This window comes from Notamacropus eugenii, chromosome 2, assembly GCF_028372415.1.
Source record: "Notamacropus eugenii isolate mMacEug1 chromosome 2, mMacEug1.pri_v2, whole genome shotgun sequence".
Taxonomy (NCBI): Eukaryota; Metazoa; Chordata; class Mammalia; order Diprotodontia; family Macropodidae; genus Notamacropus; species Notamacropus eugenii.
In genome coordinates, this window is record NC_092873.1 from 324,498,885 (window position 1) to 324,516,027 (window position 17,143).

Consider the following 17,143-nt stretch of genomic DNA (forward strand, 5'->3'; position numbering starts at 1 on the left):
GTTCCTGGGTAAAAGAGAAACAATTACTATTTAGTAATTACTAAATAATTACTAAACGAGTCAGTTCTACTTGAAGATTAAGTAACTATTCTGGAAAGTTAACCCAACTATATTTTAATATAATCTCTGTTTAGTTCAAGATCCATAAATGTTACCTCATATTTCCTTGGGGTAAAGAGATGTCAAAAGGAATAGAAGGATTATGCCAGTTTGGGTATTCCTTTCTGTTAGTTAGAAATGCATGAATTTAGACTAACGTTAAATGTTTTTGGCGGAGTGCATCAAACAAAGAGTATAGTATTAATATTTTTTCTTTTAAAATGCTTAAAAGACACCATGTGAAATGAAATTACCTCAATACTTAATATACATGGATTAAATGTGATAGTATTTAACTACTTAAAGGAAACATTCATCAAACTATAGGGAGAAATAAACAGCAAAACTAATAGTTAGAGACTTCAGTATACCCTTTTCAAACCTGGAAAAATCTAATAAAAAGATAAACAGGAAAAAGGTTAAGGATCTGAACAGATTTTTAGAAATTTTTACAAAATTTTAGAAACAACAATTATTCAATATGATGTGAAAAGAATATATATGTATATATATATATATGTATTACTATATCTAGATAAATATCTCTATATATAGATGTGTAGATACATATTTCTCTCACAGGTATAGCACATTTATAAAGACTGATCATGTGCTAAAACAAAAACTTCAAAAGAAATATAGAAAAACACCCTTCAATGAGTACAATTAAAATTGTATTTAATAAAGAGCCACTGAAGAAAGTGTTAAAATTTAAATGGAGACTAAATAACTTAAATCTAAAGAAATTATGGATTAAAGGACAAATTACATGTTTATAAAACTCAATTTGATTATTTCATTCCTGAAATTACAACTTACCAAAATTTTTGAAAAACACAAAACAATCATTATGAAAAATATATATCAGTAAATACTTTTATCAGCAAAAGAGAAAAATAGATCACTGAATTGGAAATGGAAATAAAAATGCAAGAGAAACAACAAATTAAAATACCTCAACTAAACACAAAAATGGAAAATTGAATATGACTAAAAAACTGAAAGAAAAAAAAGGCACCACTGAATTGATAAGTAAGATTAGGATCTACTGTTTTGAAAACTAATAAAATAGATAAACTAATAAAGGAAAACCAAATAACCAAAATCAAAAAGGAAAAAGGAAAATTCACAGTAAATTAAGAGAAAATAAATTAAATTATTAGAAATTGTTTCGCTAAATCACATGCTAGCAAAACTGATCATTTTACATGAGATTGAAGAATATTTACAAAACTGCAGATGCCTAGATTATTATAATAGGAAATAAAAAAGGTAAATAACCCAATTGTGTGGGGAGTGGATTTTAAGTCATAAATGGACTCTTAAAGTATGAATGGAGGGAGACCAAGTTAAGATGGACTTACAAGGGAATCTTATCAATTATTCAAAAAAAAATTAATTCCAATATTAAATCATCTGTAGTGACAGAGGAAAAAAGGATCCTACCAAATTCCTTCAATGTTAAAATTATGTCCCTGATACCTAAACCAGGCAGAGAAAAGGCAAATAAAGTATAGACCAATATATTCATAATAAATATTGATATAAAAATATTTAATAAAATATTAGAAAATAATCTACAGCAACAAATTATTTTAAAAGTTAAATACTATGACTAGATTGAAATATGGGGATGGTTCAGTATTATGGAAACTACGAACATTACAGAAAATACTTTTGGTATACTATGGATCCCTTTATGTTAATTAAAAATCCTAGTAATGAAGGGACCTTTGCAGCAATACGGTAAATGGTATGAGAATAAGACTAAGAATCAACATAATACATAATAGAAGAACACTAGAGGTCTTTACAATAAAATCAAGGATAAAGCAAGGATGTGCATTAACAATGCCATTATTTGATATAGTTCTCGAAAAGATAGCTGTAGCAATGAGAAAATAAATTGGGATAATAAAGAAAGGCAAAGATTAAACAAAATCTTTGCTTTTTCAGATGATAAGATGATTTACTTAAAGAACCCTAGAGATTCAACTAAAACATTCATTGAAACATTCAATAACTTCAGCAAAGTAGTAGGATATAAAATAAATCCCCATAAATTATCAGTCTTTCTATAACAAGTTGTTTCAAAAGTCTTTTTGCAGTTTTAAGCTATTAAAGCATTACACTAAGACTTTTAGGACGAACCATATGACCAATAAAACCCAGCAAAAAGATTCAGAAATGGACATTTCATTCAAAATAACTACAGAATGTATAAAATATTGGGGTGTCCACTTACCAAGACGTGCAGAAACTGTAAAATACAACTATAACATATTCTTTTTCAGAACTAAAAAAAAACCTGGAAAATTAAATATTCATTGCTCATGGTTGTGATGTGCCAATACAATAAAAATAACAATGCAACATAAATTAATTTACTTATTCAATTCCATGCTAAATCACCAAAAAGCTACATTTTTTAAAGCGGAAAAAAATAATAACAAAATTCATCTTAAGGAACAAAACGTCAACAATTTCTAAGGAAAAGTCAGAAGGAAGGGAATCTACCAGAATCAGATCTCAAATTGTACCATAAACAGTATTCATCAGGACTCTTTGGTACCAGTTTTTTAAAAAAAGGAAATCTGATTCCCAGTGAGACAGATTAGATATATAGCATAAACGAACATAACAGTTCATTGTAGTGTAGCGTAGTGTTCCATAAGTCACAGGCTTGTTAACCACTGGAAAGCGACACTCATTATTAGACAAAACCTGCTAGGAAAATTAGAAAGCAGTATAGTAGAAATTAGGTTTAGATCAACATCTCACATAATATACTAGAATAAATTTTAAAAAAATACATGACCTAGATATAAAGGGTCAGGTCAGAAAGAGGATCATTTTTGTAGACTGTAGAAATTAGAAGGCTTTATGAGTCAAAAGGAATAGAGGGGATCATAGGAAATAAGGTAGATAATTTTGATCACATAAATTTGAAAAACTTTTACACAAACAAAATCAGCTCAGATAAGATTAGAAGGAAAACAGTTATGGGAATGGGAAAACAGGATGGGAAAAATCTTTGCAGCAAGATCTGCTATCCAAAATCAATAGAAAACTGATATAAAAAAGTATCAAAGCTATTTCCCAAGATAAAGGGACTGTTCTCCAGGGATAAAATCTAAGCTATGAACAATTATATGAAAAAATTTTCTAAATCAATGAAAATAATAGAAATGCCCATGTCATCAACTCTGAGGTTCCACCTTATACTCATCAGTTTGGCAAAAATTATCAAGAAAGAAAGAAAGGAAGGAAGGAAGGAATGAGGGAAGAAAGCGAGAGAGAGAGAAAGGAAGAAAGAGAAAAAGAAAGGAAGGAAGAGAGAGAAAGAAAGAAAGAAAAGAAAGAAAGAAAGAAAGAAAGAAAGAAAGAAAGAAAGAAAGAAAGAAAGAAAGAAAGAAAGAAAGAAAGAAAGAAAGAAAAAGAAAGAAAAGAAAAGAAAGAAAGAAAGAAAAAGAAAGAAAGAAAAATGGCAATTGTTGAAAAGTTTGTGAGAGGTCATTGTAGTGATGTACTGGTTGATGGAGCTGTGATGTGTATGAGCCATTCTGGAAAGCAATTTGGAATTATGCCTAAGAAGTCACTAAACTATGCTTACCTTTGACCCAGAGATACCACTATGAAGAATATAACATTTTCCATTGTAGGAATGGAATGGTTACCACGTTCTATGAAATAATGAAACCAATAAATTCAGAGAAAATTGAGAAGACTTATATGATCTCATGCAAAAGTGAAGTGAGCAATACCAGAAGAGAAATTGATATAATGACTACATTATAAAGAAAACCAAGTCTGAAAAACAAAAGAAATCTGATCAATACAATGACCAATCATGGTTCCAGAGCACCAATAATAACTCATACTACCCTCCTCCTGCCAGAAAGGTGATGGACTAACAGTACAGAATTACATAAACATTTTTTAATAAGGTCAATATGTATCTTTGTTTTGTTTAACTATGCTTAAGAAGATTTTTAATTGGGAAGGAAGTAATTAGGGGGAGACGAGATAGTGATGCCTTCTTCCCCTCCCAAAAGAAAGAGTGTCATTGAAGCATTTTTAAAAAAATATATAGCAGAGTTCTGAGGGTGATAAAGACAAGAAAGCTTTAAAACTAACATAGTCTATACATGTATGTGTATAAAACAAGCTATATATTATAGAAATTTATAATTTTATATACAATTCTCTTTTTCTCTTCTTTTTTGTGGTGAAATTATTCCTATTTTGGTTTTATAAATAATTTAATGAATTGATAATATTGTTATAGTTAATAGCACAGGTAACTTGCATTATTCCAGATGCATATATTTAATAGCAAGAAGTCATTATTATGCTGTTATATTGGTGTTTTTCAAAAGAACAAAATATTTTATATATTTATATTATATATTTGCATAAATATTATATACATATATATTTAAAAGATTATCACTTATTATTTTCACATTAGGAAGGACCCTAGAAAACTAACAGATGTACAAGAGTGACTTGCCCAAGATCTCACAGGTAATAAATAACAGACACAATGCTGAGATGAAGATCTAGGTCTTCTGAACTCAAATCTAGCACTTGTCCCAAATCACCACAAGGCTTCCCAGAAGGCAGGATGTCTGGGAGGTTCCTTTTCAGTTGCTGTCTGGTGAAGAGATCTGATCTCAAAAGGGGAATACAAAACTTCAGCCTTTAGGACAAAATGCTTGGAGGGGAAGTACAATCCTTATGGCTTCTTCCCCATTTTAAGGCTTTGCATTTTCATACACTGGCAACAATTCCATCCCATTCTCAATAGATCCCTTTCACTTCCAGTAAAAAAAAAAAAAAAAGGAAATTGGCACATGCATACCTCTTTCCACAGAGAAAACAGGAGGAGGGTAAGGGAACAGAATCACAAAGGCAGATTTCCCATTTCCAAAACTGCTGAGCTCATCAAATACCTCTGTAATCCCAGATAGGACAGGAGAGCAGGCAGCTCTCTCGCTGCTCTGGTGAAAAGAGCTCGTTTTGGAGGACCCCGGAGGACCTGGGTTCAATTTTGAGCTCTGCCAGTTACTACCAGAGGGACCTCGGGCAGGTCCTTTGACCTCAGCGGGCCTCAGTTTCCTCATGTGTAAAAGGAGGAGGCTGGATCATCTCTGCGATCCCTTGGAGCTCTAAATGTATCATCCTAAAATTAAGCTTAGTGTACATCTCAGCAAGGAGAGAGATAAAGATTCCATAAAGTAGGGGGGATGGGAGTTAGCAGGCAGAGCTGGATAAAAGATTAGGCAACTCAATGAAGACGGAGTCCACCCTCCCCCTCCGCGCCCATGCTCCCCTCAAGGGCTCATGTGACTCCATGCCCTACACAGAATAAGACAAGACAAATACCTTCCTTCCCACAGGCTGCCCTCCTCTCTGCCCATCCTGCCACGGCCTCCAAACGCTTCCCAGTCTGTTCAAGCCTCATGCATTAATTTCTCTTAATTTGCTTTGACAGGGATGCGCGCTGTCGTGTAAAATGAAATCATCCTGAAGCATTGAGGGAAAGGGGTGGGGGGAGGGGGGAGGCGGGGAGGGAACAGGAGAGTGGAGGGGGAGGTCAGAGAAGCGCAGATGGGGGAGGTGCCCCCTAAGAAGGTGGGAGAGGAGGGAGGGAAAGCCAGCAGCCTTGCCAGGTAGAGCACAGGCTGCTCTGATCGATGAACTGAGCAGGAGCCAAGAGGCCACCCAGCCTCCTCCCTGCACTGCAGTGCGGGGGCCAAGCCAGCCCTCGGGCTGCGGCTCCACCGCGGTGGCTGGGAGGCTCAAGGGACAGAGACTGAAGCGAGGATCACAGCGGTCAGAGGACTGGAAACCGGCCACGCAACCCCACACAGGACAAGCAAGGAAACTGAGGTCCAGAGAGGGGCGACGGCTCTTATAAAATAGTCCCTTAGAGTGGGCACAGTGTTGGCCCCTTTTAAACCACCCCCACACAGACATAGGTATTATTACACCTGACAGCCCTGTTATAGGTAACGAAACGGGAGGTCGGTAAGTTAAATGACTCAGTCCAGAAGCATTTATTAAGCACGTACTTGAGGCAGCCAGGTCCTGTTAAGCACTGATGATACAAAGAAAAGGCATGATCTCTGCCTTCAAGGTGCTCCCATTCTAATGAGAGAGACAACACGACCGACCCCCCTCCCCCCAAAAAAACTGTATACAAAATCTACGTAGTGCAAATGAAAGGTGATGTCCAAGGGCAGGTCCCCTGAAGAAGAAGACTGTTTGGGATCTGGAGCTTTTCATCACCTGGCTTCAATTTAACTTTCCTGCCTTATTATATATTTCTCTCATCTTCCTGTGCCTTGTGGTCCAGCCACATTGGCTTTCTAGCTGTCCGTCAAACATGACATTCCACCTCTGGCCTTCCTGCCTAAACACAGCCTCTACCCCATGCCTCCTCTTTCCCTTGGACCTCTTGTCTAGTGTAACTCAAGGGTCCCCATTCCACAAGAGGCCTTTCCTGGCTGCTAGGGTGTCCCCTGCAAAATTACCTTGCATGTAACTTTGTGTCTACTTATATGCATACATATTGTTTCCCCTCAATAGGACATAAGCTCCTTGAGTGTGAAGAACTTTCATTTTTATCTTGGTTATCCCCAGTGTCTGGACTATATGGCACATAAGTGCCTGTTGATTGATTGATTACCCATAACACCACAGCTAGGAGATGATCAGAGAGGGACAGAAACCCAGATCTGTTGGATCCTAAATCCAGCCCTCTCTCTGTCTTGCTATAATCCACCCTAGTTCCAGGGAAAGGGACAGAATCCAACCTAACTATCCCTGGAAGTAGAGGGAAGCCCAAAGGAGAAATCAGGGATGAGAAAGGATCTGAATCTCTTTTGGTCTGGCCAAATTGGCTTTCTCTCCATTCCTCTCTTATGATACTGAATCTCCCACCATCATGCCTTTGCACTGGCCATCCCCCATATCTGGAATGTAACTTTTCCTCTCAGATACAGCTCAGAATGAATATAATGGAATACTATTGCACTGTAAGAAATAATGAAGTAGACAGTGTTTCAGAGAAACTTGAGCTTATATGAGTTCATATGTTCTTATGTTCATAAGAACTAAGAAGAGTAAAGGAAGCAGAACCAGGTGAACAATGTGTATAAGTATAAAAACAACTTTGGAAGTTGAAAGAACTCTGAATAATGCAATGAAAAATCATGATTCCTGAGCACTGTTAATAGAGCAGGATGCCTGCCTCCTAACAGAGGGGCTAACTACAGAATAACATGTATGTGTGTATGTTTATATCCATATCTATATCTATTTAGATAACCAATGTGGGAATTTGGGGGGGCTGGCCAAGCTATTTGTTTTGGGGGACAGGGTAATTAGGAGAGAAAATGTTTTTTCATCGAAAAAAATTGAATTTATGTCAAATAAATGCTTCAAAAAAAGATGCAGTTCAAATTGCCATTTTGACTTGAAACCTCTCCTAATACCCCATCCCCAACAGTTAGTGCCCTCCTTTACATAGTACCTTGTATTAAAGTACATTGTGCCTATATGTTCAGGTGGTTCTAGAGAAACTTTGAATGCCACCATTTCCAAGTTTTTCTTATGGGAATAAAAAGCCTTGGGGGCCCTTACTAATCCCCTTCAGAAAGAATAAGTATAGTATCACACACACACACACACACACACACACACACACACCTTTTCCTCAGTGGGTCCACTGACATCTGATCCCTTCTCTCCAATCACACTGCTGCAACCTGAATTCATTTCCCCATCACCTTTCACCTACATTATTGCGATAGCACTGCCTTATGCCTCTCATGACTCCAGTCTATTCTCCTTACTGCTGCCAAAGTAATTTTCCTTAAGTGCAAATCTGACACTGAAACTCCTCTACTCAACCTATTCTAATGGCTTCCTATTGCCTATAGGACAAAATATAAACTCTTCCTACGTTCTATCTTTCTTCATAACCTGACTGTAATCTGTCTTTCCAGTCTCACTGGAGGATGTTATTCTCCCTCCAACTCTTGCCATCTACTCATGACAATAATCTCTTTTCAGTGTCTTTTCACTGAATGTCTGTGTGTATCCTGGGATATGCTCCATTCTTATTTCCACCTCAAAGAGTCTCTTCCTTTAAGATACAATTCAGGTATCACTTTCTACGTGAAACTTTTCCTGACCCCGCAACTGCTAGTACTTTCTCAAACTACCTTATATTCAAGTTATGTGTGTATAAACGTATTGTCATAATAAAACTATACACATATATGTACTTGCCTTCCCCATTAGAATGTAAGCTTATTATGAGCAGGGATCTTTAATTTTTTTTAAAATACCCCTCCCCCAATGCCTGTAATTAACATACCACCCAGCACATAGTAGGGGCTTGATAAGTACTTTGATAGATGGATTTCAGAGGAAGGGAAAGAACATGGAAGTCACAGCAATGGGGAATGGCTCTATCTTCTCACTTTATAAAGCCCTGCCTTTTTCTAACCAAGCTCAAAGTCACTTCATATTCTTTGGCCTAGTAGATGGACCACTGAGTTGTAAAGCAGGAAACCTGAGCTTTAGACACAGCTCCACCATTAACTACCAATGTGACCTTGCTCTTCTTCAGTTTCCTCAGCTGGGGATCGCAACCATCTGTTCTCCAACATCTAAATGGGATGCAAATAAGGGAAAACAAGATAGAAGGAGAAAAAAGAAAAACATTATAGAAACACAAAAGAGGGCTGCATTCTACCATCCAGGCTTGGAAGCCTCTTGAATGTCATCAGCACTCCTGCTTTACAGTTGCTTCCCCAAAACTCATCTGATCAAAACAGAGTAACTTATGATAGTCACACATCCAGCTCAAGAGTGAGCAGTGGCAGAAACTTGTTTTGGTGATGAGGGCCTGAGTGCATCCTGCTTCATGACTGACAACTTGAACTTGACACAGCTAAAACAACTCATGAGCTCTGACAGAGGAATTCACTAGCAACCCTGTTTGCTTATGGCAAATCTGCTTTATTTCCAGTTCACCCATTTCTCTGACAACAGGGTTCAATGACCCAGATGTGAGATCCAGTTTTGAGCCTCTCTTCTGCCACTTGTGTATTTTTAAACAAGTCACGTCTCCTTTTGGCATCTCATCGTTAAATTTGAAGGCTGGAGGAAGAGATATCTATGATCCCAGGAAGATCTAAAGACAGAAGGGGCATTAGAAGTCACTTCATCTAACCAGCTCATTTTATAGATGAAAAGACTGAGGCTCAGAGAGATTAAGTGATTTACCTAAAGTCACACAGGTATTAAATGGCAGGGTTGGGATTTGAATGCTCTAATGCTAATATTGACTGACTGATAAAAATACACAATATGGGAATTTTAAGAGGATGAGGAAAAGGAAATAAACAATGAAGTAATTTATTATTATGAAGAATGCTTTTAAATTTTGCTTATTTTATTCTGAACTTAAGAAATAAAACAGCATTTCTATAACAGAAGAATAGAAAAAAAGAAGATTGTGCATGAAACTGAAAATCTATTATGCACAACTTGCTTATTCCTCTTCAACATATAATAAAGTTATCATGTAGCTTTCCTGTTTCCCCCTCTTTTTATTCCCTCCCTTCACCCTACATATGGCTACCATTAGGAAGAAATATGTGTGTGTATCTGTGTGTGTGTGTATGTGTGTGTGAAACTATTCTATATATACTTCTACTTATTTTTTTTAAAGAGAATGATGTGATTGGATGTGCTTCACAATTTGTCTTAATCTTTGTCACTGTGATACAGCAATTGAAAGGTCTAGACTCAGTGGCCTACAATGTCGCTTCCAGCTCTAACTGTACGGTCCCATGCACAAACCTGTTTATAGAAGCACTTTCTTGCTTAACTATTCTAACCTGTTATAAGAGAGGGGTTTTACCCACTTTGAGGTAGAGGAAAAATTACAGGAAGTGGAGGTAATAGTGATTCCCCCCAAAAAAGTGGAAGAATATCAATGAGGCAGTTTGAAAAAATTCATAAACTGGGTCACACTGCATGTAATGAGGCTCACAGATTCATATACAATGCCCTCTTTCTAGTCTTCATATATGGAAATATTGATCAATCCAGTAAATATATACTAAGCACTTCCTATGTGCCAGGCACTGGGCTAAGTGTGGGGGATACAAAAAGAGGCAAAAGACAGTCCTTGCCCTCAAGGACCTTTCAATATAATGGGGAAGAGGCAATATACAAACAAACATAGAAAACAAGCTATGTTCGCTTTTGTTTTTGTCAAGTAAAATAAACAAGCAAGAGAAAAAAGGAAATTTAATTTTCAAGTTGGGCAGTCTTTTAAGAGATCTGGTTGCTTTATTTTCTGCATCAAACATTTAGTTTTTAGAAGTCTTGCTAACTGTGATGGTTTCATATTACCATTTGCCAAAATGACAAGGCACAACATACCTTTGTTGATGGACTGATTGGTGTTTTCTGCATTAACAGTAATGGATAAAAATCCATATTTCAAATAATTTTCTTGAGAGTTCTTAATCTGGGGGCTTACTTTTTGCCAGATCTGATTAGATGCTCATTGTTTTTATCTTTCAGTGTGCCTGGTGAAGAACTTGTACTGGAAGTAGAAATGTCAACTTTTCCATTTTCGTGTTGTTCAATTGGGTTTACACTGTCATCTTCAATCTTTGGTGTCTTTGTCCAAACCTCTTTAAGTTACTTGACCATTTGGGGAGGAGTAGTTTCATTAAAGTCCAATAATAAAATCTATAAATCTGCTCACCCAGCACATAAACTGCAATATGTCACACAATATGCCGAAAATCAAATGAATGAGTAAGGATTCCACTGTCAACCCCCTCCTCATGGTAGAATTCCCATTAATCCCTAAGGATACATCGAATGTTGTGATTGACATGTGACCAGTGGACATGCAAACGAAGTGACGGTGACAAAGTCAAGCGGCATATTATATAAGTAAAATGTACTTTTTTGAAGCTAAATATAAAAATTCCAACCATTCCAATGGATCCTTTTGATGGATCAATCAGCAAGCACTTATTAAGTGCTTTCTTTGCGTCAGGCACTGTGCTAGAAGCTGAGGCTCTACGGACAAAGAATGAAGCAGTGCCTACTCTCAAAGAGCTTACAGTGTAACAAGGGGCAACAAGTACATTTATAAATATACAGGGATAAGAATGGGGACTAAACCTGTGATTTCATCAGTATAGAAATTCCTATAGGAGGAAACTGTTAATATAGGTCAGCATCTTCCCTGCAATTTACAGTCTTAGAGGCAGAGATGCTTAGACCACTGAGAGCCCAAGACCACAATCAGTATTGATCAGAGAATCTGAACTTAGTCAGGAATTTCTGGCCCCAAGACTGGCTCTCTATCCACTATTCATGCTGCTTTGTTACATATACTTATGCAGAATAAATATAAATAGGATATGTAATGTATATATAATATAATATACAGGTAGCTTCATGGCACAGAGGATAGAGTCTTGGGCCAGGAGTGAGGAAATCATCTTCTGAAGTTCACATCTAGCTGGAAACACTTACTAGCTGTATGGACCAGGGCAAGTCATTTAACCCTGTTTGCCTCAGTTTTCTCATCTGTAAAATGGGTTGGAAAAGGAAATGGCAAATCACTCCAGTATCTCTGCCAAGAAAACCCCAAATGGGTTCATGAAGAGTTGGACATGACTGAAAAACACCTGAACAATAATAATATAAAAATAAGAAATACAAATAAAGAAAAGGTAGAGAAATGCAAGGGGATCAGGAAAGGCTTCATGCAGAAACTGGTTTTTGAGGTTTTTGCCTTAAAGGAAGGCAGAGGTAGAAAAAAAAAAAGTACATTCTAGGCATGAAGGATAACCAGCAGAGTGGCATAGAGATGGAAGATGGAAGGCCATGTGTTAACAGCTGAGGCCAGTTTGGCTGAATAAAAGACTGTGGGAGATGGGTTCATATGCAAGGCCGGAAAGATAATGGGAGCCAAGTTATGAAGGTGTTTAAACAGAGGGGTCAGCGTTTTATTTCAGGGGCAATTGGGAGCCACTGAAGTGTATTGAGTATGAGAGTGACAGATATTCAGATCTTCGTGTAAGAACAAACCACCACTTTGGCAGCAGTGTCATAAAGGATGGACTCAAGTGGGGAGAGATTTGTGCCAGGGAATGATCTAAGTGCAAAGTGACGAGGACCTAAACTAAGGTGGTGCTGAGTGAGTAAGGAGAAAGGGTTGGATGCTGGAGATGTTGCAGAGGTAGAAAGGAAAAGATTTAGCAAATGATGGGACATGTGAAGTGAGGGAGAGTGAGGAGTTTGGGTTAATGCTTACATTATGAACTTGGGAGACCAGAAGAATGGTTATGTCCTCAACAGAAATAGGCAAATTTGCTTCTGTTTTGGACTGTTAAGTTTGAGATATCCAATAGGCAAATTGGTTGTACAAACCTATATCCAGGTAACAGATTAGGGTGGGAGATAGAGATCTAGAAGTCTTCTACATAGATACCATGATTAAACTCATGGGGACTGAAGAGGATACCAAAAGAAGAGAGCCCAGCAAAGAACCATGAACGTTACCCACAGTTAGAAGGTGTGGTGTAGATGATAAGCCAGCAAAGGGAACTGAGGGGTGGTTAGACCAGTAGGAAGAAATGTTAGAGAAGAGAGAACAGTGTCATAAAAACTGAGGAGGAAATATCTAGTAAGAAGCCTATGCATTAGTGTCAAATGCAGCAAATCAATCAAGAAGGATAAGAAGGACTGAAAAAAAATCAGATTCATCAATGAGGAGATCATTGGGTAACTCTGGAATGGATTATGAAGGGTTGGTCATTAACTGAAGGGGGAAAGTGGAGACTAAGTGTGGATGGTTTTTTTCTAGGAGTTTGGCTGAGAAAGATGGTGGAGATATAGGATAATAGCTTGAGAGAGCCTAGTGAAGGTCTTCTGTTTTTAAAGAATGGGGAAAACTAGTAGTATGTTTAAAGATGACAGGGAAAGAACCAATAGGGAGGGGGATGAAGATTCCAGAAGAGGGATAATTAATGTTGAAATCTACTAGCAAAAATGGGAACAGATAGGATGAAGAGATAGAGGGATTGGCCTTCCCAAAAAGAACAATAGGGCCATATCATTGTCAGAGACTTTGAGAAAAAAGAAGCATAAGTAAGAAATAAGATCAAGGGGTTTTAAGATGAGAAGAGGAAGTTCAAGTTCAATGGCCATTCTTTAATAAATAGGCATGACAAGGAAAACAAATTCATGCACTGAACATGTCTGCAAACGCATGTCTTATCCTATACCTCTAGTCTGTCCTCTCTTTGCCAAGAGAGACTCTTCTAAAGTCATGATTGATCATTTCACTGATTGAAGTTTTTATCTCTTTCAGAATGATTTTCCTTTACATTACTAGGGACAAAGTAAACACGGCTTTCTCCCTTCACTCTGCATCAGTTCAAAGTTTTCCTAGGTTATCTGAATCTACCATAGTCACCATTTCTCATGTCACAATTATTTTCAATTACATTCATATGTAGTCAAGTCCCAACAACTGGAAATATGAAACCTGTGAAGTGTTTGCATTATTCAGATTCACACTATTCAGAGTTATAATTATATGCAAAATATGGTAATTGGTTCCAGCTCAGTGGAAATATGCAGTGAAAAAATGTTAAAATAAATTTTTATCTTTTTTTTAATGTAATATAACAGCAAAGGATTCAAGTTTATGACAAACTGAGATAACAGTTATAGAAAGAAAATTTGCAAAGTTATTGAATATCAGATTTAAAAATCATACACTGATGACATCAGAAATATCATTTTTGTCATTTAAAATATTTTAACAGCTCTTACATTTAAAATACTTTAGCTGAACTGTTTTCTCTTTCTCTAAATCATACAAATCCTAGAAGGTCCAGAGTTTTAGCCACATATCAGTGATTTTGTGTGTTCACATTCTCATACAATGAACCAAGTCTTGTTGGATAACCTGGAGCATTACCTAAAATCAGTAATGCTTTAAATGCAATGTTGCTATCCTTGCAGTATTTTTTTTTATCAACTGAGCTAAGATAACTTGAAAACCAGTCTTTGGTCCCTCAGTTTTCTTATTTGACCATCAAAGAACTGGAAGTGATAAATGATTGCAACCTTTTACTTTCAAATCTCCTCCTCAATTACCTATCAGTAAAAGTATTAGGCTACCATTAGACAATTTAAATCCGGATTTAGATTTTTGGGGTTTTTTTAAGGAATATAAATTATAAAAGGCATCCTTTTCAGAATAAATCTGTTTCATAAACATTAAAAATTTGTTGATCAGTGTATCCACCTTCTTTGACTATTTTCTTCACAACATTGAGACATTTAACTGCTATGTCCTCATTTGCAAGCACTGCCTCTCCAGTAATTTTAACAATATGCAACTGAATTCAATTTTTAAAGCAATCAATCCAACCAAGATTTTCAGTAAAAGTTTCTCCACTATCCATTTCATTTTTATTTTTTTACGTTGCCTTAAACAAACGTGAAGTTCTTGTCTGAATGGCTGCTCTGTTAAGAGACACGTGTTTTTGAGTGCAATCTTCAATCCATATAACTAAAAGATACTCCATTTCTACTGCTGTAACACTTCCATTCCTTGTAGCTGTTTGCAAACCACAAAAACAATGATGCAACCTTAACTTGTTTTAATTGCATATTTTATAATATTTTGCATCATAGATTCAAGCATGCTGACATCTTATCCTATTTTTTAGTTACTATGTCATTCATTCAGTTTTATCAAATTTTTTGTTCTACTGTAGTAACAAGCCTCTTCTCTTTTGTACTGGCAGTATTTCCATATGAAGTATTCTTTCTTGTGTCCATTTTATTTTGTTATCGGCTTCTAAAAATAATGCAACTGTTGTAATATATGCAGCAGCAACACATCATATCCACACGTAGCAAGAGACAAGTACAGATGAACAATATAGTGGTATGTTAAAATCCTCAACTAGCATGTGCTGCACAATTGAATTTTGGTTCGTATTAAGTCTGACCTGGTATCATTTTGTCATTTGCACTGAACTGAATTTCACATTATTCATACTCACATGAATCTGAACCTGTCTAGACAGAGTTTCTGCTGTTGATGTGTGGTACAGCAGGCTGGCAGTGTAAGGGGACCCGCCGCCTTAATCCCCTGGCAGCAGTGCCTAGAATTTCTTTGACAAATTCTCAATTAATGGGTCCCCATTTTTTGTACCTATGGGTCTTTTTCTTCACTTATTGCCCTTGATCTCTTTAAGGATAGACTCCTAGCAATGACATCACCAGGTCATTTGGATATAGTTTCAAATTGTTTTTCAGAATGTCTGGACTAATTCAAAGCACTATCTTCACATTAGTGTGCTGTATACCCTCCAACAACTGACTTTTTTGTCATCTTTGCCAACTTGGTGGGTTCCAATGCTCTTTGTTTAAACCATACTAACTCCCTCAGGAAGAAAGGAATCCATTCACCAGGTACCTGATGAATGGCAGGGGAATCCAAACCGTGAATTTAAAATTTACCCAGTAATTCACAAAATAGGTAATTCACATGGCAAATATCCATTATTGATGAAACAAGCATACATGTTCTACTCAAGACAGCTTCCAAACTACCTTTAACTCTACTCTTAAAGAGGGTAGAATGGTCTGCTAGAGTGAACAGAGACCTGTGAGTTGAGCTGCACACCTCCCCTCAGCCAAAAATAAAAGTCAACTCCAACCTCTCTCAGAGGTAGATAAATATTTAATTAACATGGTAACATCCTCCTCCTTTGAATCAGAAAGGCAAGGGAGGTAAACAAGGTTACCTTTGAGAACAAGGGAAGATCAGAAAGACACACAATTTTTGGACACAGTTAATGTGGGAATTTGTTTTGTTTGACTATGCAGTTTGATCTAAGGGCTTTTTTCCTATGTTTACAAATGGGAAAGGGGGATGAAAGGAGGAATAAGGAAAAAGGGGAAAAGAAAGAAAAAAAGAAGTTATTGAGGCATCTTTTATTTTTTTAATTCAGTGAACAGAAAGAAGGCCAGCCAAGCAGAGACCAGCTTTGAAAGCTGCAAGTTGAATATATTACATATTTAAAGTATATAATAAATTCGTAAGTAAATATGAATATATACATTTTAAAAGAAAAGCACATAATAGAGACACGCAGTCTTGTAATCCTTTTATTCTGTTCTATTATATATATGAAAATGCCCATTTGATTTAGCGTTTGATAAGTTCAAAATTTTTAAAAATGTAAATATTTGAAATAAAAAAGAAAAAATAAGCAAGGACAAATATTTCTTGATGATATTAAGTGGAGAAAGTGCTGGCTTTAGAGCCAAAGGAAGTCAGAGGGCCAGCCCTCTTTACTGATAACAAGATGCATGATTGCGGACTGATGGCTTCCCCTCTCTGGGTCTCAGTTGTAAAATAAGGGAATCAGATGATCCCCAAGGACCCTGCCAGTTCTAAACATACAATCCAATGTTCCTCTAATCAATAATCAGAACTTTAAGAAAATGCAGTTATTGTTGTTTTTAAAACTCCAAACCAGTTACACATACGTCAGCTTCCCTTTCCTTCCACTTCATCCACATATATTCTGATTGACAAAAGTCTCTGATGGATCATTAGGATTGGGGAAGGGGAGGTCAATGTGACTCAGTGGTACTAAATATGAGGATCAATTTCCAACAGCAGCATTACAATGGATTTTCATGGATTCTCAGAGCAAGAAGGGATACTCAAAAGTAAGCTAGTGGGGGTGGGCTGAGGAGTGGAGCCAAGATGGTGGAGGAAAGGGAGATTTGCCTGAGCTCTCCCAAATTCCCCTCCAAACAAATTTAAAATAAAGCCTCAAAATGAATTCTGGGGCCACAGAACCAGCAAAAGCACAGGATGAAACAATTTGCCAGCCCAAGACAACTTAGGTCAGCAGAAAAGTTCTATCTTACTGTGGTGAGAATAGAGCAC

At 36.8% G+C, this 17,143-nt stretch overlaps 1 protein-coding gene across 4 annotated transcripts in view; it reads right to left on the minus strand.

Moving 5' to 3' along the window:
* Positions 1–17,143, minus strand: part of AATK (apoptosis associated tyrosine kinase) — a 212,039-nt gene that overhangs the window by 161,399 nt on the left and 33,497 nt on the right. Inside the window, exon 1 of one of the 4 annotated variants that reach the window (XM_072645270.1) lies at positions 5,488–5,646. The exons of the other annotated variants lie outside the window; for them this stretch is intronic. Within the exon in view, the coding sequence (XP_072501371.1) occupies positions 5,488–5,566 (79 nt within the window). The 5' untranslated portion in view covers positions 5,567–5,646. Of the gene's footprint in view, positions 1–5,487; positions 5,647–17,143 lie in introns of those variants that run through there. 4 annotated transcript variants of the gene reach the window in all.